At 45.8% G+C, this 25,301-nt stretch overlaps 1 protein-coding gene across 3 annotated transcripts in view; it reads left to right on the top strand.

Moving 5' to 3' along the window:
* Positions 1-24,978, top strand: part of RXRG (retinoid X receptor gamma) — a 48,235-nt gene extending 23,257 nt beyond the window's left edge. For all 3 annotated transcript variants that reach the window (XM_047784027.1, XM_047784028.1, XM_047784029.1), the window contains 8 exons: positions 2,413-2,557; positions 5,549-5,728; positions 12,839-12,999; positions 13,120-13,249; positions 14,596-14,728; positions 15,932-16,023; positions 17,258-17,363; positions 24,683-24,978. In XM_047784027.1, the coding sequence (XP_047639983.1) occupies positions 2,413-2,557; positions 5,549-5,728; positions 12,839-12,999; positions 13,120-13,249; positions 14,596-14,728; positions 15,932-16,023; positions 17,258-17,363; positions 24,683-24,830 (1,095 nt within the window). In that variant the 3' untranslated portion in view covers positions 24,831-24,978. The remainder of the gene's footprint in view (positions 1-2,412; positions 2,558-5,548; positions 5,729-12,838; positions 13,000-13,119; positions 13,250-14,595; positions 14,729-15,931; positions 16,024-17,257; positions 17,364-24,682) is intronic.
* Positions 24,979-25,301: the final 323 nt, after the last annotated feature.

Raw genomic sequence — 25,301 nt, forward strand, 5'->3', positions numbered from 1 at the left:
CCAGGCCTGTGTGACTCCGAGGCCTGTTTTCTCTGCAACACCAGTGATTCTTAACCCTGGTTGCCATTAGCACTACCTGGTAAACTTAAAGAGATGCCAATACCAATAGCCCTCGGACCACTTCTGGATGTGGGGCTTTGGAATTAATTTTTTATTGAGAACCACTGTACTGCACCACCGGATTACAGAATACAAAATCTAGGGGTCTCGTCTGAGCCTTGTATAAAACAGAGGGAGCAGGAGGAGGAGAAGGAAGAAGAGGAGGGAGAATTTGCCCATCACATATGTGATTTCCTCCCTCATACTAATGAATTTTTAAAAATTCTAGTGACTTTGATTTCAGAGCAAGGCCCTGAAAGCTGTCTTTTCTTTTTGTGCATCCCTCACAGCGTTTAACCCGGAGCCTCTGCCCACCTCCTGTGCTCAATAAATATTTGCTTAGTGAATTGAAAAACTAGTAAATTTAGAAGGAACTTAACTCAGGCTCTGTTGTATTTTATGTTTTATTGATCATTCCCTCTGTCCCAGAGGCCTCGAATAGAGAAGAAAATCCTCCCTTTGGTTCAGTTTGGAAATTACAGTCACATTAGTTAGGCAATACGATTCAAAATTCATATGGACCATGCAGAAGTCAGTGGACCTTCCCTTAAATTCCCAGATAATCACCAGGGGCCTTTACTGGGTATCTAAACTCACTTTCAGCCTCACCTTTGTTGGAATTTACTTAGAAGTGTTCCTAGTTTTTGGGTATGATCTGACTGTTCAGTGAGATTGCAATTTTGAGGAAAAAGAGACAGATCTAGTTTTTGTTTGTTTGTTGTTTTTTTGTTTTTTTAAGGCTACACCCACAGCATATGGAAGTTCACAGGCTAGGGGTCAAATCAGAGCTGTAGCTGCCAGCCTACACCACAGCCACAGCAATGGGGAATCTGAGCCGTGTCTGTGACTTACACCACAGCTCACGGCAACACCGGATCCTTAACCCGCTGAGCGAGGCCAGGAATCGAACCTGCATCCTCATGGATACTAGTCGGGTTCGTTTCTGCTGTGCCATGACAGGAACTCCCCAGATCTAGATGTTATATCTCCCTTCACAGCACCTAGAATGTTGACCTGTACCCATGGGTTCGGAAATGCTGCTGATTGGATGACTGGTTCATACTTATTTAACTTTTCTCTGATGAGTACAAAACACACAGTAGTGACTTCTCAGTCATCTCCCCAAGAGCACTGGGGGACATGGGGGTGATAGTGGTGAGGAGCTAATGTTAACTTGGGATAAGGGGTGAGGAAAGGAAGACATACAAGGTTCCTTTATTCAGCCATTCCATTCTACCAACTCCCCACCTCGTGCTGGGTTCACATCAGGCGCTGGGAAGACAAGGCAGACCATGTCTGGCTCTGAGGGTTTTATATTTTCATGGGAAGATGTGTGCTCCTTACAGATAAGTTCCTAAGCAGGATCTGCAAGATCTGGGGCTTTTAGCCCACTTTTTGCTGCTATCGCAATGATTTAGACATTTGGCCCGGCACCTTCAGTAGGCGTATTGAGATGACCACCATAACCGGTCTTCTCTTCCATTTTACTGTGAACTCCTTCAGAGTGTGCATTTTATTTTATTTATTTATTTATTTTTGTCTTTTTAGGGCTGCACCCATGGCATATGGAGGTTCCCAGATTAGGGGTCTAATCGGAGCTGCAGCCGCCGGCCTATGCCAGAGCCACAGCAACTCGGGATCTGAGCCGCATCTGTGACCTACACCACAGCTCACAGCAACACGGGATCCTTAACCCACTGAGCAAGGCCAGGGATTGAACCTGTAGCCTCATGATTCCTAGTCAGATTCATTAACCACTGAGCCATGATGGGAACTCCAAGAGTGTGCATTTTATTTACCTTTTTACCCCAGAGCCTGGCACGGTGAATGCTTGTGAATGTATGTTGATTCACTAAATGAATGGATTTGCATATTTTTCTTGTGTCTTGGAGTCTAAGTCTTTTGCCTGAGGGCCATAGCTCCTCTTAGAGCCCTGCTGAATAGGCAGAAGGCAGTTAATAAAAAATTTAAAAATAAACCATGGACTTACCCTAAGTGTGCTGATCAGTGCGGATGTCTAGCTCAAATAGAACACATGAGTAAGATGAGTAAGAGCAAGAGTTCTGATGGAGATGGATTGTGATTTTCAGTTGAGGTTTTGACATTCAGAGATGATTTAGTTCTTCTATGCTATGATTTTTCTCCCATAAACTCACATCCCTCCTAGGCAATTTTAGATACTCTGTACTTGGAAACTCCTTCTTGAAATAGAACCCACTTTTTTTTTCTTCTCAAGGATGGCCTTGTTGCTTTCTGCCTCAGGGATTGGATTTACCCTGGCTCTGTGTTTTATTGTGTTTTTTTCTCTTGCAGCTAAATGTGGTCAACAGTGTCAGCATTTCAGAGGACATCAAACCCTTACCCGGGCTTCCTGGCATTGGAAACATGAACTACCCGTCCACCAGCCCTGGATCTCTGGTTAAACACATCTGTGCCATCTGTGGGGACAGATCCTCAGGTATGTACAGAAGCAGACACCCCTCCCAAGTGCCCCAGGAAATGGGGGTCCCAGAGAAGGCATTTTATCCTCTGCCCACTTGGCTCCTTTGCACCCAGTGGGAGAAATGGGGTCCTTTAGGGTGGCCCAGCTTGGAGCCCAGGCTATGAATTTCTGTCACTGCAGCTCAATGAATTTACATCATGATTTCATTTTAGGGAATTAGATTTATAAGAAACATTTCAGAAGCCCCTCTCTGGAGTTACTTTGTTGCATGTGTATCTGGGGTAGACAAACTGTTGTGATGAGCAAGTATCTCAAGCTAGAATCTCTTCAATTAAAAAAAAAAGTCTTTTTTTATTTTTTATTTTTAGGGGTACATCTGTGGTATATGGAGGTTCCCAGGCTAGGGGTCAAATCAGAGCTGAAGCTGCCAGCCTACACCACAGCCACAGCAATGCAGGATCTGAGCTGTATCTGCAACCTACACCACAGCTCATGGCAACACTGAATCCTTAACCCACCGAGTGAGGCCAGGGATCGAACCCGCGTCCTTATGGATAGTAGTTGGGTTCGTTACAGTTGAGCCACAGCAGGAACTCCCCAAAATTCTATAAATCACATCCCAATGTAGGAAACATGGGAGAACTAGAAAAGTACCAGTGAAAACTAAAAAAGTTATCTGTAATGTCCCCAACAAAGATAAACTCTGAATTTTTTTTTTTAAGAAAATTTCCTTCTATAACATTCGAGGTTTTTTAATATGTTTCCATGGGTGGAAATAAGTGTGTTTTCACTGATTTCATCTTCTTTGGCTCTTTTCCATTTTTTACCCAAATTATTTCTTTCCTGATTTATTACCCTACTTTTCCACCATTCCTGCCTCCCTTCCCTATCTTACCAATCTTGATGAAATTTGAATCTCTGACTTGATAAATGAGTAGATGAGGAAGATTCTTTTCTGCAGTCTATGATGGCTGATTGAATATTTCCTCATCTCTTACTGTCACCAAAGCCACTGCAAAATGTCACTCCATCAAAAGTTCCCAGTGCCTAGAACTTACTTAGCAACATGATTGGTGTTTGCTTGTTCTCAAAAAGTTTTTTTCAAATCCTGCAGACTTGGCCATTGCCATGGCAGCAGAATTCCAGCCACACCCAGATGGAGAGTTTTCTCTGCTGTGGTTTAGTTGAAAGTCAGGAGGTTCATTCATATATGGAAGAGCCATGGGGATGACACATTGGTCCCATGTTTTTTTTTTTTTTTTTTGTCTTTTTGCCATTTCTTGGGCCGCTCCCGTGGCATATGGGAGGTTCCCAGGCTAGGGGTCTAATCAGAGCTGCAGCCACCAGCCTACGTCAGAGCCACAGCAACGCGGGATCCGAGCCGCGTCTGCGACCTACGCCACAGCTCACAGCAACGCCGGATCCTTAACCCACTGAGCAAGGGCAGGGACCGAACCTCCAACCTCATGGTTCCTAGTCGGATTCGTTAACCACTGTGCCACGACGGGAACTCCCAGGTCCCATGTTTCTTGAAGACACATACTTCAGAGCTGGCAGCATTAGGGTCTTTAGGCCCAAGATAAAAATCCTGTGTTTGTTATTGCTGTGAGTTTAGTAAATTAGTATAATCAACTCCTTAGGCATAGACTAACTTCATCAAGCAGGTTATCTCTAGCCACCATTGCATCTTACAGTGGCTTCCTCTGAAATGTAACCTGGGGTGCAGATATTTACATTAGCTAGTTCTCAAGGACTTCAGATTCACTTCGCCATCAGCCTAAATACAACCAATTAGAAAGTCATGTCAGGGAGTTCCCATTATCGTGCGGTGGAAACAAATCCAACTAGTATCCATGAGGATGCAGGTTTGATCCCTCACTCAGTGGGTTGAGGATCTGGCATTGCCATGGGCTGTGCTGGAGGTCACAGATGTGGATTGGATCTGGCATTGCTGTGGCTGTGGCTTAGGCAGGCAGCTGTAGATCTGACTCAACCCCTAGCCTGGGAGCTTCCATATGCCACTGGTGCTACCTTAAAAAAAAAAAAAAAAGAGGAAGTCATGTCAGATGTCAGGTTTACAGCTAAATGGCATCATATATCATACTCAGGGATCAAACATAAATATGTTTTGAACAATGTGTTTCATTCGATTTTTCAAGTCCCATAGTTCCAATCAATTGAGCATCGCTGCCTGATGTTGTGGTATTGCGAAGGCTTCTAGTTAGAAATAGTATGGTAGCTTGTTTCTTGATGCCTGTGTGGGAATGGGTGTGGTGAGTCTCCTGACAACAAACTTGGCACCTCTGGCTGGGGTCCTGGAAAATTCCATGTGTGAAACAGGTAATAAGGGCAATGAAACATGTAACAGATTATGCTGGTTCAAGCAAAACCACCTTCCATCAGATCTTTACGTCCTATCTCAAGATTACCTGTCATGGTATGCTGTAAAAATCATACACCACTTTATTTCTCCAATAGGCAATAACATTTGAAAAACTTATAACCCAGGTTCCTATTCATAGTTTATGATGAAAGATAATACTTTTAAGTGGGATTCCTAAGTCCTTGGGTTTCAATCATGGGGAAGTATGAGAGAAGCTGAGGTTCTTTTCCTGCTAGATAATACGTGACAAGCATAAATATTTTTATTTCTTATGTACACTGATGTCTTGAATGGACACAGGACATTTGGCTTAACTAAACACGAGTTTCCCTATTAAATAAACGTAAGCAAACTCTTAGGTCAGAACTTTTTAAATAATGGACTCTAGAATGATCGATTCCAGAGAATTGCTTCCAGGGGGAAGACACAGGAAGGGCACATTTTTGCTGCCTTTGTCTGGTTCCCGTGATCAAGCCTGCATTCTCTGCTAGTTATTCTTTGCTTTTGGTGCTATTGCCTTGGTGATGTGCCAATTTCCCTGAGGGAAAGCCAAGGGGCTCTGTTGCATGAAAGATCCTGATAAACACAAGAACAACTGACAGAATATCCTTTTCTGTGACCAGGAAAGCACTACGGTGTGTACAGTTGTGAAGGCTGCAAAGGGTTCTTCAAGAGAACCATAAGGAAGGACCTCATCTACACCTGTCGGGATAATAAAGACTGCCTCATTGACAAGCGCCAGCGCAACCGCTGCCAGTACTGTCGCTATCAGAAGTGCCTTGTCATGGGCATGAAGAGGGAAGGTGAGGCTTCCCGTTACCCCTTCTTCCATGCAAGCGAGAGTGGTTTGCATAGAAATAGCAGAAACAGATGCAGGATGTAGGAAAGAGCCTGCTAGGCTGGTCTATTTGGGAAGACATTTCAAGGGCAGGCTGGAATGATTTTGGGTACCCTGATTTCTTGAGTATTGCAGTTGAATGTCTCCTGCTCTGGTAAATGAGTATCCCTGAGCAGAGACAGCAGGAGCATCTTCCTCCTCCATGTGCACCTGCCCTCCCCTGGCGCTCAGAGGATGCTCCAAACCGGACCCTTCTTCTTCCTCTTCCAATAGCCGGTCAGCATGTTTCAGAGCTGAGGGCTTGGGGGCCCCAACATCAGGCTGACTTCTGGGCCGACTGACTTCTCCCCTCTAATCCTCACTCTGGGGAAGCCTGCTGGTTTGATTAATCTCTCTGGGCTTTTATAACCGTGGTCTGCCGCAAATCCTCGGAGAATGGTGAATTCCTGAGTCTTTGCCATTGGCATTACCAACAATCAGATTTAACCTTCTCATTCCGAGAGATCACCATGGTATGTTTTTGAAATGTTATATCTTTCAGTTCACAGTGTGGGTTGGCTGGCAGAAAAAGAAATCTGGAAGTGCTTTAAATTGAATTGGTACTATTTGATAAAGATAAATACGTAAGTAAATTGTGTTGGGTGGTTAATTAGCTTGTGATGTCAAGCAGGTACAGATTGTAGATGGTGAATCTTACTTGGATTGCAGAGTAAGGAGGTCCCGCCTCTCTCTCTAGGAAATGGGAGCCAGTTGTTTAGTCTGTACCAGGTGGCTCCTTATTCTTGAAGAGCTTCTTTTCTGTGAGGAGGGGCAAGACTGACTGAAAGGACCAATGAAGAAAAAAATCTGAGCCCCTTCTAGAGAGGATGCTACCAAGAAGGAAAAAAAAAAAATGATATTCTTAGTATGTGTGCGATGGAGGTGGTCCTTGGGAATAACTGAATAACCCTAACCATTTTAGAGCTGAGGAACCAGGCTTGGATTGGTGGATTCAGGTTTCCGAGGTCCCAAGGGGTAGGTGATGGACAGAGACCAGGACCTCTTACTCCCAGACAAGAGTTCATCTCGCATCTCTTCTCCTGCCAGGATGTGAGAAGCTATGGAACTAAGGGTGGCATCTCCATTTGACAGGCCCCCAACCTCCAGCAGGCCCTCATTTTGATAGCTAACAGGAATCTCATATGGACTAATCCAAGTCTACCCTTTCAGCATGTTCATCGGTCCTCCCCATCTTAGGAAATGGCCATGTTTCAGTTGCTCTGACCTAAAACCATTTTTCAGTTGCTCTGACCAAAAAAGCATTGGGTGGACCCCTCTTTTTCTTTCATGTACAACATTCAGTGGGTGAGGAAATCTTGTCTCTTTCCCAAAATATGCCCAGAATCCTTCCATCTCTCACCGCTTTTACTGCTGTTACCGTAATACAAGCCACCAATACAGATAACCTTAAAAGTTTCCCAGCTTTCATCTTTGTCTTCCTACCGTCTTTCCTTAATGCAGCAATCAGAGTGGGGCTTTGAACAAGTGGGTCAGGTCAAGCCTTTCCTCCACCCAAACTCTCCAATGCCTTCCCTTCTTGCTCAGACAAAAAAAAGGCAAAATCCTGGTTATGACTTCAAGGTTATACGTGGTCTGGCTGGCCTGTGTCTCTCTGCTCCAGCCTTCCTAGTGTCTTTGCTGAGCCATCAGGGGCACTCTCACCTCAGGACCTTTGCACCTACTGTTCTGTCTGCTTGGACTGTCCTCTTCCTGGGTATTTGCGTGGCTCACTTCTTCTCCTCCTTCATACCCTTACCCAATTGTCAACCTTTTTTTTTTTTTTTTTTGCTTTTTAAGGCCATGCTCGTGGCTTATGGAGGTTCTCAGGCTACGGGTTGAATCGGAGCTGCAGCCGCTGGCCTATGCCACAGCCACAGCAACACCAGATCTGAGCCACATCTGTGACCTATGCCACAGATCACGGCAATTCCGGATCCCTAACCCACTGAGCGAGGCCAGAGATTGAACTTGAGTCCTCACAGATGCTAGTTGGGTTCATTGCCACTGAGCCTTGATGGGAACTGCAGTGATTGTCAATGTATTGATAAAGCTTTGCCTGGCACTGTCTCAGATTGCATCAACTACTCTGGAAAACTTCCCTGTCTCATTCCCACAGCACTTATCACTCTCTAGCATATTTTAAAATGTTGGCTACTGTCTGTCTTCCAGTATACCAGGGGTATTTTTCCTGCCTTTTTTTCTCCCACTGCCATGTCACCAGTGATTAGCACCTAGTAGACACTTAAAACATAAATAATTGTTGAAAGAATGGATGGATGGTTTAAATGAAATATTGGCTTCAGAAATTTTGCAAACACAGGAGCTCCTAAAAATGATTCCTTCACTCACTCAGCTATTCATTCGTCAGGTATGAATTAATGCCTATTGTATGCTTATGTCGTGCTTGCTGTAGACGGGGCAACAGTCTTCTAGCCTGGAACCTGTGATGTGAAAATCAGCTGGTGGAGACTGTCTTCTCTTCACCAGGATAGAACTGATACTCTTTGGAGCTCCTGCCACCGTGATAGTCAAAACATAAAATTAATGACCCCCAAGTATGTCTCCCCTCAGCATGGAGCCTGATTGCTACAGATTATGAGTCACCTACTGCTTCACAATCTAATTCTGCCTCTCGAAACTCAACTCGAGGAGTTCCTATCATGGCTCAGTGGAAACGAATCCGACTAGCATCCATGAGCACCCAGGTTCGATCCCCGGCCTCGCTCAGGAGGTTAAAAGTCCGGCGTTGCAGTGAGCAGTGGTGTAGGCCGGCAGCTACAGCTCCGATTGGACCCCTAGCCTGGGAACCTCCATGTGCTGTGGGTGTGGCCCTAAAAAGACCGAAACAAAACAAAACTCAACTTGAATATTTCCAGCTCAGGATCAGAGTGGTTCACAGTGCAAATGGTGGGAGGGGTGGTTCTCTCATTCTAAAAAGTTAGTCAAACAGGGTCATGTAGATTGTAAGAGGCTGTGCAGGCCTTCTTTTTTTAATTTTAATTTTTAAATTTTTTATTAAAATATATTGATTTACAAGGTTGTGCCACTTTTTTTGTTTTTTGTTTTTCTTTGTCTTTTTTTTTTTTTTTGCCATTTCTTGGGCCGCTCCTGCGGCATATGGAGGTTCCCAGGCTAGAGGTCTAATCGGAGCTGAAGCTTCTGGCCTACACTAGGGCCACTGCAACGCGGGATCCGAGCCGCGTCTGCGACCTACGCCACAGCTCACGGCAACACAGGATCGTTAACCCACTGAGCAAGGGCAGGGACCAAACCCACAACCTCATGGTTCCTAGTCGGATTCGTTAACCACTGTGCCATGACGGGAACTCCCCAATTTCTATTGTACAGCAGAGTGATTTGATCATACACATATATATTCTTTTTTTTATATTATTTTCCATCATGGTCTATCCCAAGAGATTGGATGTAGTTCCCTGCACTGTGCTGTACAGTAGGACCTTCTGGGCATCCCTTCTTTTAAACCTAGTATTATTCTTTTTTTTTTTTTTTTGCTTTTTAGGGTCACACCCATGGCATATGGAAGTTCCCAGACTCAGGGTCAAATCAGAGCTACAACTGCCGGCCTACAGCACAGCCACAGCAACACAGGATCCGAGCCCTGTCTTCGACCTACACCACAGCTCATAGCAACACTGGAACCCACTGAGCGAGGCCAGGGGTCGAACCCATGGATACTAGTCAGATTCATTTCTGCTGCGCCACAATGGGAACTCCCTATTCTGATTATTTAATAGAAAATTGGGTCCAGTCTTGTCTCCTGCATTTAAAAGAATAATGTGAAGAAACAAGAGTGGCGGAAAGCTGAGTAATAAAGATTAGGAGGGGGTGGGGGAAAGGCCCATTGAGAAATTGCTGAAGAAATTGATACCTCTTGCCCTGAGAAAGAGAAGGCAAAGAAATGAATCAATTCCTAGTCTCACTATAGGAAAGGTCACTTGTAAAAGGTTATTGGACAGCCTTTCCTTCACCACTATCATTTCTGGCTTTGATTTACAGAATTTGGGGCTAAGTTTGGACACCTTCTTGAGGACAGGAATGGTAAAATCCCGGCACATGTAACTGAGTGAAACTATGGATTTTACGCTCTTACAGAGCTGGACAGATAGAAAGAGATAAAATTGGGCCAGGGTACATAATGAAGCTGGAACGGACTTTGCTATTCTCTGATGGAACATATTCATTTTCTGCAAAAAGAAACAGAGATTCTCAGAGGCTGGGGTCTTGCCTAAGCTTACACAGCAAGCTAATGCAGAGCTGCTGTAGGATGGGGACCTTCTCCCCTCTGGGCCATCAGATAATCCTCAGGGATTCTGGGGAAGTCTTTTTCCATGATTTTTGGTCATATAATGTGGTTTGGGTAGTTAGAGAATGGGTTATTTTTGAGACAATTTGTGGACAGCATATGACCTGTGAATTTATTAACCCAACCAGCCCAAAGCCTTGGAGGGGGTTAGAGGTGGGCTCAGGAGGCAGCCAGTCTGGGTCTCCATGCTGGCTTCACCATTTTCTAGCTCTGTGACCTTAGGCAAGTTACTTCACTTCTATGTGGTTCATAGCACTTCAGAAGTTTTTTGTGGCGGTTACATGAGTTATAATCTATGTAAAATGTTGAGCATAATTCTAACACAGAAAGCTTCATCAGTATTAGCTGTTTCCATATATCATGATAAATATATGTTGGATTAATGGACAAAATACTGTTGTCATCCTATTTGAGACTCCACCGTCCCCTGAATGTCCCCTGATGTCTGTAGAAGCAGTAGCTCAAAACGTCTGCCCTTTGGAAGATTTTCCCCAGCAACGACACCTCATTTATGACAATAAGATTTATGGCACAAAAAGAAGAAGTGACTAGCAAAGGATCACTCAATTAATGGCAAAATTGGAATTAGACTCTAATTCCCCGAGGCCAAGGTTATTTTCTTTGAAGCTTGAAGGTGATTTTCCTTGAGCGTTACAAATCTGTAGAAGAAATCAATTGAAGACCACAAAAGGAATTTAACTTAGTTTGCTTTTCCCCATCTTTTCAAATCAAGACAAATAGAAGCCCATTAACCTACCTTTAAAAAAACTAATATGAGAAGCATTCAACTTTAACTGGCAAATTCAACCGATAATAAAAACTCATGTGAGAGTTTCTGTATGCTGTCAGTGAATGAAGACTAATGGACTGGACGGAAAGAAAGAATGAGAGAGGATGAGAAATAAGGAGAGCAAGGGAGAGGTCAAAAGAGGGGCTGGAGAGAGGACCAGAGCAGAGAAGAGGAGAAAGAGAGACCAAGGGGGGGGGGAAAATGCTAACTTTTTTCGAACTTTTAAATAATGACTTATGTAAACTTCACAAACCAATCTCAGTATGATAATCACCACTTTACATACAGGGAAAAAGGCTTCAGAGGCTGAGTACTATGTCTGATGCAGGCCCATTTGGAGTAAGTTTTCTTTGACTCCAAGGTACATGTTTGTTCTATTTTCTCCTCTCTGTTCCCTTTCTCTTCTGATTCTTCTTTTTCTTATTCCCCTGCTCTAATCTTTCTCCCCTCCTTCCTTCCTCCCCTCCCTCCCTCCCAACCCCTAAATATCATTCTCATCAGGAGACTTCCTTGACTAGAGGCTGTGGCACGTCAGCCGTGCTTGTGCTGTCAGACCCTTCCCTGACCTACTTTGAGAGATCAATAATATCACTCGCGTGACAAACTAGATGTCCAGCATCCGGTCCCAGTTCATTCTGCAGCCTCTGTGGCTCCTTATGTCCTCAGAGAGTGGGAGGTGCCTGGGAGAGCAGACGATGGGGTGGAAGGGAGAGCAGAGGAGAGGTCAAAGTTGCTGATGGAGTGGCTGTCACTGAGGTCTAGGTTAGCCACCCACGTAGAGTGTAATTTTCTTGCTTCTTGGGATTAGAAAAATGGGTACTTGTATTGCATTCTGCTTCTTGACACTGGGAATAAGAAGATGGAAACTGGAACTTTCAGGAGGATGGAAACTAACCCAAGAGACTGCTCTCCCAGTGAAGAGGACAGAACTGGGGGAATGGGGTCTGCCTGACATCCTAATGCGCAGACCCAGAGGGTTCTTTGATGAAAACCCTAAGTTTTGAGAGGCTGAGGTAATTCCAGCCTACACCTTTGCCTGTATACCCTTCCCCACCCCCCAAGTCAGCTGCTGATTCTGAAATGTCATCCAGGTGACATTCCTCCACCCTTCCGCTTACTAAATACCCACACGGCTCCCTGAAGATCTTCCCTGACAAGTCAGATCAGGTGATGTTGTGTTCAGGCCGGTGCACTAGGGGCAGACCTAATGGGACGTGAATGCCAAGCTTGATGCATAGGATCTGACAGAGGGAGTTTTTAGAGTAATGTGCTTGCTGCTTAACTATTGCATGCTCACAGTTGAATAGAGGTAGCAGGTGGAGGAAGGATATGGGAGGAGGTAGTCAGTCGTTCATGAAAAGAAAGGGCAGAATCGGAGGTTATTAAAGCTTAAAATGCACACTTCAGGAGTTCCCGTCGTGGCGCAGTGGTTAACGAATCCGACTAGGAACCATGAGGTTGCGGGTTTGGTCCCTGCCCTTGCTCAGTGGGTTAACGATCCGGCGTTGCCTGGAGCTGTGGTGTAGGTTGCAGACGCGGCTTGGATTCCGCGTTGCTGTGGGTGGCTCTGGCGTAGGCCGGTGGCTACAGCTCCGATTCAACCCCTAGCCTGGGAACCTCCATATGCTGTAGAGAGCGGCCCAAGAAATAGCAACAACAACAACAACAAAAAATGCACACTTCTTCCAGTGGTCACCATAATGAACCGTGAAGAATATGGATAAAAACCCCATAGTCTGGCGCAGGCATAAGCAAACAGTTCTGCTTTCTTGGTTTCATCTGTTACCATTACAACAGTCTGATTCATATATCATGATGATGTCCATTTTACAGATGGGGAAATAGAGGCTGAGGGAGGTAACTAACTTTCTCACTGTGGTCCTGGGCATATGGTAACATCTGTACCTCCTTGCCCCTGCCAGCTGTGCAAGAAGAAAGGCAGAGAAGCCGGGAGAGGGCTGAGAGTGAGGCTGAATGTGCCAGTAGTGGCCATGAAGATATGCCTGTGGAGAGGATTCTGGAAGCTGAACTTGCTGTTGAACCAAAGACGGAATCCTATGGTGACATGAACATGGAGAATTCGGTATGCATGTGGTCTTAGATCTCCATCTGACTTCCATTTCCTGGATGGGGTTGGAAACAAGGAAGGGGTATGTTTGAATCCCAGAATCTGTCCCTCAGAGTTACTTTGTTCCTTTTTCAGACAAATGACCCTGTCACCAACATATGCCACGCTGCTGATAAGCAGCTCTTTACTCTCGTTGAATGGGCCAAGCGTATTCCCCACTTCTCTGACCTCACCTTGGAGGACCAGGTCATTCTGCTCCGGGCAGGTAAGGAATATCAGGGATCATTTCTTTTTGGGACAAGGGCTTGGGCTGCCACTTTGAACTCACCCCGGGGATCTGAAAACAAGTAACCTAATGGCGCTATAACACATCCGAGCTGTGTACCTTGTTGAGACAGGAGAACCCTATGCAAGATTGTTCTTTTTTATATTATTCGTAGGCTCTTAAATGTGGATAGCCCTCCCCTAAGCCTTTTGTTCCCCATGAAACCTTGTTTGTTAAATGGAGGAGTAAGACTCTTTTTTCCATGCAGATTTTGCCCAGGCCTTATCATTTGCATTTAATTTTCAAAGACAGCGCAGCCATTTTTATTGAAGACAATTTGAGGCCAAGCCTCATCATTCTCATGAAATCGGAAAATAGTGATATTCCCATTTCACAGGTGAAGTAAGGGAAACCTGGGATTTTTGCTCAGGCTTGTCCTAGACAGGTGCCAGGGTCCCTTCCTATTTTAAGATTCTATGTGCTGTCATCTCTCTTGCCTCCCGTTTCTGGAACACTCTGCAGTTGACATATGCCAAATCTGCTCTTTGTCACTGAGCCAGCAGGGAAATTTCACGAAGATTGGCCGAGCCCCGGGAGCCAGGCCACTCGTTTCGCTCCTATTAGATAATGAGCGAGCCCTGAGTGTCGATGGAAAGCTGCATACCGGCCAGGGTGCTACTAGACGATGCCAAAGAAACAAAACTAAGCTGTCAGATCCTGGGGGCAGAGACTGCAGGGTGTGCTTGCTTTATCCACCATGACCGCTAACATAGTGACTATTACCTGTCAGGTATTCAATCCATATTTGCTGACAGGTTGGGGAGAAAAGGAGTCCTGTCCTCAAGCTCCCATTCTGGGCTGCGCTGGGGAGAATGGGGATGCATACAGCCACAAGTCAGGGGACCCAGTCTTATCCTCTGTCTCTGCACTAATTAGTGATGTTGTCTGGCGCAAGGTCCTGACCTCCCTAGATGGTTTTTCTTTTTTGTTTTTTAGGGCCGAATCCACAGCATATGGAGGTTCCCAGGCTAGGGGTAGAATTGGATCTACAGCTGCTGGCCTACACTACAGCCACGGCAATGCAGGATCCAAGCTGCGTCTGCGACCTACACCACCGCTCATGGTAACACCAGATCTTTAAGCCACTGAGGGAGGCCAGGGATTGGAACCCTCATCCTCATGGATGCTAGTCAGGTTCGTTAACCACTGAGCCACAAAGGGAACTCCCTCCCTAGGTTTCTGATTCTGCTTTTCTTCCAAAGGGTAATAATACATGCCTTGGATGCTTATCAATGAAGCAAGAGTGTGGTCAGGGTTCCCTCAAGGCCTCCTTCTTATCCTTGCAGGGTGGAATGAATTGCTGATCGCCTCCTTTTCCCACCGATCGGTTTCTGTGCAGGATGGCATCCTCCTGGCCACGGGTTTACACGTCCACCGGAGCAGTGCCCACAGTGCTGGGGTTGGCTCCATCTTTGACAGGTGGCTCTCTTCTGCTGCCAGTGCTCGTGTGTGTGTGTGTGTGTGTCTGTGTGTCTGTGTGTGTGTATGTGCATACCTGTGAGCAGTGCTGGGATGTAGGATGGATACCCTAAGTAGCTGTACCTAGATGGAAGCAGAGCCCATGAAGCACATGAAGACAGAAACCTGGGGAATGAGAATGGGATTAAAGGAAATGTTGATCGAAGGAGATGGAGTCGGTCAGAGGCTGGCAGAGGAAAGAACCCGTTATCCCTATGGGTTTCCAAGGAAGAGACTGGATTGTTGACATTATCCACGAAGGTGAAGGTGGGGAGTTTGGAGCTGCTTAGCCAAGGGGGTCCGGGTGGGAATGAGGATTTAGGATCTGACTTTAGGAGTCTGAGAAGATGAGCCGAGGTTTTGGCTAGACTCAGCACCAGGATCTCTGGGGGAGGCCTGTGGCAGGAGCAGACCCAGCTCAGTCAGGCAGCGATGGCCTCAGTCTGGGACTCCGGGGTAGCCTGATATATGCAAAAGGCAAATCAAGCACAGTGATTTAAAGAGACAAATGAAATGAATAGAGATGAATGATGTAGGGTAACAGGATGGAGAACTGGGAAGGGGAAGGTTGAAAATTGTCTTTCTGTCCAATGCCAGGGCCCCATGGTCCCTTTCCAACACCATCATAAATGGTCTTCCAGGGCTCTGTGCTTGTTTTCCTAGGATGTCTCTGCTCCTTCCCTGCCTTTTCCCACAACTCATTCCACACAGAGACCAACATGGTCTGCAGTTGACTCTACCCTCTTGATGGCCCTGGAGATTTCTCCCCTGTCCCTGCCATCCTCTGCCGTGTTCTTCCAGACATGCAGTGCCCTTGCCCTGCTTCACCTGGTGCATTTCTACCAATTTCTAAACCCTCTAGGCTGCCTTACTAGCCCCCTTCCAAGTTCACTGCCTCTCCCTTGGTTGCTCCCTTGGCCTCTGATCAGGGCAGTTATTGGTTTGTGTTGCTGATTTGTATGTTTCTATGTCTGTTTCTTCAGTTAAACTCCTTGAGATGAGGGACTGCATCTTATTCATCTCTGTGCCCCAGTACCTTGTGCATCGTCTGGAAAGGAGGCGGGGGGGGGGGTTACATAGAAAATAGTGGTTGTATTCATTTTATCAGCCCTGGGCCTGGTACTGATGATTTTCTCATCACCTGCCATTGTTTCCCATGAGCAGAGTCCTGACTGAGCTGGTCTCCAAAATGAAAGACATGCAGATGGATAAGTCGGAGCTGGGGTGCCTGCGAGCCATCGTGCTGTTTAACCCAGGTGACTACGTGGTGCTCAGCCCTCTCCACAGTCAGCCACCCCCACCCATTCTCTGATGTTTTCTGATCTTCTAATGCAGCCGATACAGAGAAAACACAGCCAGGAAGCCTGTCCTTGGGGGGACAGAGGGTCAACTCTTCATGGCCTCTGCTCCTAGAGCCATCTTGAAAAGTGCATCAAATGGGCGTGGTGTATGCATGTTTAGGGGCAAGTGGGGGAGACAGGAGATGCCAAAGGCCCCAGATGGTAGCGAGGGAGGTGGTAAAAAGTGGTCAGGCTCTGCATCTATTTTTTAGGCAGCAGAGCCAATGGGATTTGCTGATGGATTACATAGAGGATATGAAAGAGAGGCAATAAAAGTAACTCCTAGAAGTTTTAGTTTTGTTTTCCTGAACAATTGGAAAAACAAAGTTTTCATTTACTGACAGGGGACTCTAAGGGTAGGTGGATAGGAACCAGGATTTTTGTCTTTGGACATTTGAATCTGAGATGGAGAGTAGTCACTCTTCCTGGCCAAGGGTGACTGTCCAGGAAGCAACTGTTTATGTGAGTCTGGAGTTCAGAGGAGAAGCAGGACCAGAGATAAATGTTTGAGAGCTGTCACCCTGCACCTGGCATGCAAGGCTCTGAGATGGCGTGAGCTCATCCAGGGCATATGTAGCAGGAGAGCAGAGAAGGGGTCTGAGGGCTGGGCCCTGAGACACAGCGACCTTTAGAGGTTTGGGAGAAAAGTAAGAGCCAGCAAAGAAGCCTGAAACAGGGAAGAACCAGAGAGTGGTGTCCTGGGGGCCTGGGGAAGAAAAGCCTTTCAAGAAGGAGGAGGTGATTAGGTTTATCACGTACTGCTATGGGTCAGGAAAGATTACGCAGAATTACCTAGTGATTGACACGCTTCACCTCCTGAATTAGGTAGTCAATTACCTGTTGCAGGATGTGGCTCTGTCTGTTTTTTGTACCCCATCTCTTCACTCAGCCCATGCCTAGCACTTAGCACTCACACATGTGAAGGTACTATTTCTAGAATGGCCTGGATAAAAGAAAACTCTCCTCCTCAGAGTCAGCATTGGGTACCTTTGCTCCAAGAGTGTATTGGGTGGATTGGACGCAGATAGGAGGGCTGGGGGCACATATATTTTGCAATGGCTCTCATCCACTGTGGGAGGTGTCCTGGCTTTGTAGAGGGGTGTCCAGTGGATGTGTGTAACCAGAGGTTAAATCAACCATTTTTTTTCAGATGCCAAGGGTCTGTCCAACCCCTCAGAGGTAGAGACTCTGCGAGAGAAGGTTTATGCCACCCTTGAGGCCTACACCAAGCAGAAGTATCCAGAACAACCGGGCAGGTGAGGAAATGCTGAGAATAACGGGAGCAACAGCAGTAGCGGGTCTGATTTTCCTGAATGAATGGTGACTTGCAGCAGATGTGGCGTAGGTTTTTTCAGATGTCATTTAATCTTCACAACAAGTTCAAAGCTACTCAAACAGTTGGTTTTGTGAAACTAGAGGTCTTGTCTCTCTGGCTCACCTACAGTTCACCACTCTGGCACCTGCAATTAACAAATAGTATTCATCACGGGAGTTCCTGTTGTGGTTCGTTACCATGGACCGGACTAGTAAGCATGAGGATGCAGATTTGATCCCTGGCCTTGCTTAGTCGGCTAAGGATCTGGTGTTGCTATGAGTTGTAGTGTAGGTTAGCAGCTATAGCTCCAATTCGACCCCTAGCCTGGGAACTTCTGTATGTAGCACATGTATTCCTAAAAAGAAAAAAGAAAAAAAAAACCCAAATCAAAAACAAATAGTATTCGTCTTTAAATGTGGAGTGAACATGCAAATGACCAAATGACTGTGGGAATCCTTATCCCTAGTTTTTGAAGAGGTGCCAAGGCTCAGAAAAGGTAAGGAGCTTGCCCAGAGTCACAGAGCTGGTACACGGTGGATCGAGATGTGAAGAGATGTGAATCCAAGCTTACTGGATCTCAAAGAGCTTGTACTTTTTAGTGTGACTGCATTGCTTTCTGCTTTGCCTCCATGGAAGCCCTCCTGCAATAGAAGTACAGGCTTCGGTCACCGGAAGAAGTGACCACTGGCCCTGAGGGTGCCATCTGCAGAGCCTCTGGCAAAGTGCTAGGTCTGGGCTCCTTATCTGAAAAAGAAGACATTGGTCAGAGGATGTCTGAGGCCATCTACCAGTTTTCCTCAGTCAATTAAAAAAAAAAAAAAAAAGCAACCCTCAAATGTTTTCCCCAAAGCAGAGCTAAATAAAAGCTTTCATTCTCTACTAATGCTAGTTAAAAAGAGAGAATATGGGAGTTCCCATTGTGGCTCAGCAATAACAAACCCAGGTAGAACCCATGAGGACTTGGGTTCAATCCCTGGCCTCCATCAGTGGGTTAAGGACCCAGCATTGCTGTGAGCTGTGGTGTAGGTCTCAGATGTAGCGTGGATCCCACTTGCTGTGGCTATGGAATAGGGCAGCAGTTGCAGCTCCGATTTGACCCCTAGCCTGGGAACTTCCATATGCCATGGGTGTGGCCCTAAGGAAAAAAAAAAGAGAAAGAGAGAATATGATTCTTAAATTTCACAGAAAACTGATATGAAACTTGAAAAAAAACTGCTTTAAAGGCATTAGCTTGTTTTTATTTTTGTGTGTGCCGTTTTTTATTACGCAAATGAATTTATCACATCTGTAGTTGTATAATGATCATAACAATCCAGTTTCACAGGATTTCCATCCCATAACCCAAGCACATCCCCCCACCCCTAAAACTGTCTCCTCCGGAAACCATAAGTTTTTCAATGTCTGTGAGTCAGCATCTGTTCTGCAAAGAAGTTCTGTCTGTCCTTTTTTCAGATTCCACATGTCAGTGAAAGCATTGGATGTTGGTGTCTCATTGTATGGCTGACTTCACTTAGCATGATAGTTTCTAGGTCCATCCATGTTGCAAAAAATGCTGGTATTTCGTTTATTTTAATGGCTGAGTAATATTCTGCTGTGTATATGTACCACATCTTCTTGATCCACTCTTCTGTCGTTGGACATTTAGGTTGTTTCCATGTCTTGGCTATTGCAAATAGTGCTGCAATGAACATCAGAGTACATGTATCTTTGTGAGTTGTGGTTTTCTCTGGATAGATGCCCAAGAGTGGGATTGTTCCTCAGAAAACTAAAAACAGAACTACCGTTTGTTTTTAGAATTAATTATATATGCTCCCTATTCTCATTGATGACTTTTATCCCTCCATGAAGTCTAATTTCCACTAGCCCATTTTTCCTGGACCATAAGCCGCTATCTATCCATTGGCCAGAAGCTCTGTTTTTTATCAGAGGCAATCTGAGTGAATGGGGTCCAGCCCCTTGGTACGATAAATGTTCAGGCCTTGTGTCGTAGGGAGAGGAAGTTGTGACAACAGCTTCCCAGTGTCAGTAGTTAACACAGCACAGGTTTCTTTCGTTCTCACAAATCAGTCCTGGGTTATCAATCTAGAGCAGTGACTCTCTTCCACACCATCACTCAGGGACCAGGCTCCTTCCTTCTTGTGGCTCCACCGCGTCCCAAGCCACATTGTGTTTTGCATCCTGATGATGGAAGGGAAGCCGGCGGCATGGAGGTGAGATTATATGGGCAGCACCTAGATCTGGAAAGGGCCCCCTCCCTTGAGTCTCCTCCATTGGCTAAGACTTGGTCACGTGGACCAGCCAGCCAGCTGCAAAGGAGACTGGAAAATGTATGCTGCTGGATGCCAAGGAAGAAGGGGAGAATGGGTTTTGGTGGACACCGGCAGTCTCTCCTCCAGCTGCAGTGGGAGGGATTGAAAGAGCTTTACCTAACCTGCAGGGCCAGGCCGCCAGCATCAGCTCAGCCTCTGGCTAATGGGAGCTGACCCCAAGCCCTGTGCTGGATGATATCCTCTGAGTCTCCCAGCTGTAAGGATAGTTTACACCTGTTCTTTGTGTGTGCACATATTGTGTGCCAGGCATTAGGGCTAAGAAGGCTCATACTCATCTTTTTCCTGAAACTGGCTCTAGGTACTGCTGTTTATCTCTTAAAGAAACAAAACTCTCTCTTTTTTTTTCTCATTGTAAAAGCCAAGCATGCTTTGGCAGGAAATAAGGAAAATATATATATATATTTTTTTGTCTTTTTGTTGTTGTTGTTGCTATTTCTCGGGCCGCTCCCTCGGCATATGGAGGTTCCCAGGCCAGGGGTTCAATCGGAGCTGCAGCCACCGGCCTACGCCAGAGCCACAGCAACACGGGATCCGAGCCGCATCTGCAACCTACACCACAGCTCACGGCAACGCCGGATCCTTAACCCACTGAGCAAGGGCAGGGACCGAACCCGCAACCTCATGGTTCCTAGTCGGATTCGTTAACCACTGCGCCACAACGGGAACTCCAGGAAAATATTTTTTAAAAAATAAAATGAGTAGGAGTTCCCGTCGTGGCGCAGTGGTTAATGAATCTGACTAGGAACCATGAGGTTGCGGGTTCGGTCCCTGCCCTTGCTCAGTGGGTTAAGGATCCGGCGTTGCCGTGAGCTGTGGTGTAGGTTGCAGACGCGGCTCGGATCCTGCGTTGCTGTGGCTCTGGCGTAGACCAGTGACTACAGCTCTGATTCGACCCCTAGCCTGGGAACCTCCATATGCCGTGGGAGCGGCCCAAAGAAATAGCAAAAAGACAAAAATAAATAAATAAAAAAATAAAATGAGTAATAAAAATTGATTATAAATTTTGGAGGTATATTTCTTTATAGTACCTTTAAGTACCAATGTATGTATACATAGAAATACGTATTTATAGATATGAAGCCATACAGGTTGGTGTATTTTTTTCCCTCTGTTAGCTATTTTAGGCATTTTATCAGATGTTGAAAAGTATAAAATGCTTGTTTTCAAAGATCGCGTAATATTTCACAGGGTGGAGGTATCCTAATGCATTTAGTCATTGCCCCGTGGTTGACATTTAGATTGTTTCTAATGAATATCACTTTAAAGACTGTGGAACTTGTCTGTTTTCCCAGGAAGGCGGCTGCTAGGGGTCTGGGCTGCCTCCAGGCATTAGGGAGAGATGCCAACACTGGTTGCCTGGCCTCAGGCAGAGCCTGGAAGTTCAGGGAGGGCTGCAGAGACTGGCCTCTGCATGACTCCTGGGTGTGTCCAGTACAGCCTGGACAGAGGGTGACCACCCTGAGGTTGAGCAGGTCCCTCAGGGATGTCACCTGGCTCAACCAGGCAGGCAAGTGTGCCGAAGGTGGTCATCTCTGGTTTGCAGAAAGTGGTTAAAGGAGTTGCAGGCACAAAGGGCCGGCCAAGGCCATTTTCTCAGTGGTGAAGGGCTGCCCCTCCGTGGAGACTTTTCAGAAGTGCACCTCCGGGGTGAGTGAGTGCTGCTTCCTCCAGTCAAAAAAGCAGAGATCAAACCCAGGAGGGGGCGGAGCTTGCGACAACCTTCTCTCTCGGCCGGGGGCGGGCAGAACAGGTGCTTTCACAGGCTTCGAGTCCCCCTCGCTGCCAACCCTGTGAATGAGGAATGTAGCAGCTCTGACTATTAGTGGGTGTGTTTATAGTCCTGACCTCAGCTTCTAAACCCGGGAAGGCCAGCAAAGAGTGGTGTTAGAGCATGGTTAGCTTTTTACACTTTGTAAAACTTTGGCCTTTCTGGAGTGAAAAAAATTCACCCTTGGAGCTCATCTCAGCCAAACTTCTCACTTTACAGAGAAGCCATTTCCTTTGCCTAAGTCTATAAAACTCTCACAGCAGAGTCATGATTAGGAGTTCAGTCTCCTGATTCTTTATCTAACAGCCTCTTCCCTGCACAGTGATACTATTCAGATGCACTCAGAGGCTTACATCAACATTTTTGAAGGTTTGTGTTGGCTTTGGTATAGACCTTTAATTTTTCCACGAAAGGAAGTAATTCTTACCTTTTGAGGTGGTACCTCTTTCTTTCTTTCTTCCTTCCTTCCTTCCTTCCTTCCTTTCTTTCTTTCTTTTTGTCACATTTCTTTAAACCTTGGTGCAGTGTGAATATACCCATTCTCAAGGGGTATTAAAAGTCCAATCTGAAAACTTTGCATGAAATAATGTCATGACATCCAGTGAAGATCCAGCCCCACGGGGAGTTGCTGGTTTAAGGCCTTAGTAACTAGTACGATTTCGGCTTTTGTACTTCTTATTGGAAGTTGTGAGTACATTTGTTTGATTTCCAGTCATTATCATGAATAACATTAAAAATGATCTTCATTGGCAAAAAGGATTTTGGGAGAAGAAGGATCACAGAAACAGGTTGGAAATGTGGCAGATCGAGGTGCCTGAGTGTAGGTGTGAAGCTGATTCCTTCACACACGAGTCTCTCTCCCTTTGGTGAGTCTCACAGCTAAGGTCCTTAGTTATAGAAGAGTGTGTGTGAGTGTGTATACACAAGCATGTATGTGAGAGTGTGGGAGGGCAGGTGAGAATGGAGGAGGGGAGTGACTCAGCAGTAATGAACCTGACTAGCATCCACGAGGATTCAGGTTTGATCTCCGGCTTCACTCAGGGGTTAAGGATCCAGCCTGGTTGTGAGCTGTGATGTAGGTCACAGACACGGCTCAGATCCTGCATTGCTGTGGCAGTGGTGTAGGCCAGCAGCTGCAGCTCCAATTTGACCCCTGGCCTGGAAACTTCCATATGCTGCAGGTTCAGCCCTAAAAAAAAAAAAAAAAAAGAGAGCAAGCAGGAGAGAATAGAGGAGAATGTGTGTGTAAAACATACATGTGTGAACATGTGCAAGCTCATGTGTGAGGGTGGATAAGCGTGTGAGTGAACTGTGTGCATGTGTATGTATATGTGAGAGTGGTGAGGCTTGTGTGTACACAGGTGTGGGAGGCATGTGTGAGTGTGTGTGCATGCACTCGTGTGTTGGTATCATCTTCCCAAACAGATTGTGGGCACCTCAGGAATGGAGACTGCTATAATTTAAAGGTAAGAACATCCATGCTGCTGCAAATGGTGTTATTTCATTTTTTATGGTTGAGTAATATTCCATTGCATACATGTACCACATCTTTATCTGTTCAGCTGTCAATGGACGTTTAGGTTGTTTCCATGTCTTGGCTATTGTAAATAGAGCTTCTGTGAACACTGGAGTGCATATGTCTTTTCAGATTAGAGTTTTCTTCAGACATATGCCCAGGAGTGGATCATATGGTGGTTCGATTTTCTTTTCTTTTTTTTAAGGAACCTCCATACTGTTCGCCATAGTGGCTAGAGAGTATCCTATTAAGTAAAGTAAGTCAGACAGAGAAAGACAAATATTATATGCTATCACTTAACATGTGGAATCTAAAAAAAAGCATACAAATGAACTTATTTACAAAACAGAAATAGATTGTCAGACATGGAAAACAAACTTATGGTTACCAAAGGGGAAAGGAGGAGGAGGGATAAATTAGGAGGTTGTGATTAACGGATACACACTACTACATATAAAAGAGGTAAACAAGGTCCTACTGTACAGCACAGAGAACTCTACTTAATATCGTGTAATAAACTATAATGGAAAAGAATCTAAAAATGAATATGTATAAATGCACATATGTATGTATAACCGAATCACTTCACTGTACACCTGAAACTAACACAAGATTGTAAATCAACTCTATTTCAATAAAATTAAAAAAAAATAAAGTCACACTTCTCAGGCAAAAAACTAAATAAATAGAATTTAAAAATGAAGGTAAGCACAGACTAAGAAGCTGATGTACAAAATGGTTATAAACTGGCCACAGAAATGTGGTAACTGAGACACGGTAAGGTCTCATTGCTTAAAACAAGGGTGGTTCCTGTGGAGTTCCTGTTGGTGTTCAGCAGTAACAAATCCGACTAGTAACTATGAGGTTGCGGGTTTGATCCCTGGCCTTGCTCAGTGGGTTAAAGAACTGGCGTTGTCCTGAGCTGTGGTATAGCTCGCAGATGCAGCTTGGATCCTGTGTTGCTCCGGCTGTGGCTGTTGCCGGCAGCAGTAGCTCTGATTCTACCCCTAGCCTGGGAACTTCCATATGCTGCAGGTGTGGCCTTAAAAAAGCAAAAAAAAAAAAAAAAAGTGTCTGTGGTGTGAGGAAAGCATGGTCTGGCAAGGAGGCAAGGAGATGAGAACTGCTGGTTCAAAATCGGGGGCTGGTCCTGGACCCCAGAACCTCCTGCAGTGCCTGGGGCATGGTGCATGAAGACCTTCATCCAGTGGATACATCTGTGGAGTCTGCACATCTGCTGTGCAGTGTGCTCTACTCTAAGGGCTTCAGCACATCTGCCCAGGAGCCTTTGGGCACAGGGCATGAAAGGAACACCAGCTGGTTAGGGTGGGAGATGCAAGTCAACATAAGCAGGCTTCCTCTCACCTACCACGAATGGGAGTGCAGAGGGCAACTCCGGGACATGGCCGCAGAATTCAAGAGCTTCCCAAGAGCTCGCAGCACCCACCTTCTACCTTTAGGAAACTGAAAAAGACCTCTAGCCTATTTCTGAAGCTTCCCAGGGTTAGAGATGCTCCAGCTGTCTTAGTTTCCGCTTTGAGGCTCTTCTAATCAGAGATTGATCAAGAAGACCAAAGGATCCTGCAGGCAGCTGCCCCGTGCATGCCACCCCGCTCCCCTTCCTAATGTCTCCTGCTTCCCTGCAGGTTTGCCAAGCTGCTGCTGCGCCTCCCAGCCCTGCGCTCCATCGGCTTGAAGTGCCTGGAGCACCTTTTCTTCTTCAAGCTCATCGGGGACACGCCCATTGACACCTTCCTCATGGAGATGTTGGAGACCCCGCTGCAGATCACCTGAGCCCCACCAGCCACAGCCTCCCCACAGAGGACCAGCCTGGGCAGGTGTGTGTGGACCCCCATCCTGCACACGTTCCTCCACCTCCCACCCTGACCCCTTCCCATTCCCCAAACGTGATGCTTATAATAAAGAAATCTTTCTACATACACGACTTTTTATAGGTGGAGTTTTGTATAGATGTCAAAGGTGACCTTCTTTGCTATCTAAGGGACTGGGGATCTTTCTGGAAGTTCTTGGGAAAACTAACCAAGCCTCTGTACATATAATTGGTTTAAATTATTTTTTCATTTGCCTTGGAAAGCCAGTGAACGAATAAAAGTAATATATGTGTAATATTGGCACTGCTTGGACCATGGGGTGAGTTATTGTGCTGCAGGACAGTTCTATCAGATGTGGGAGGAAAGGTCTCAGGGGTTCAAGATGGGGAATGAGGCTGGGGTCCTGAAACAATCCCACAGTTAGGTACCCCAA

Source organism: Phacochoerus africanus, chromosome 6 (genome assembly GCF_016906955.1).
Source record: "Phacochoerus africanus isolate WHEZ1 chromosome 6, ROS_Pafr_v1, whole genome shotgun sequence".
NCBI classification, from domain to species: domain Eukaryota; kingdom Metazoa; phylum Chordata; class Mammalia; order Artiodactyla; family Suidae; genus Phacochoerus; species Phacochoerus africanus.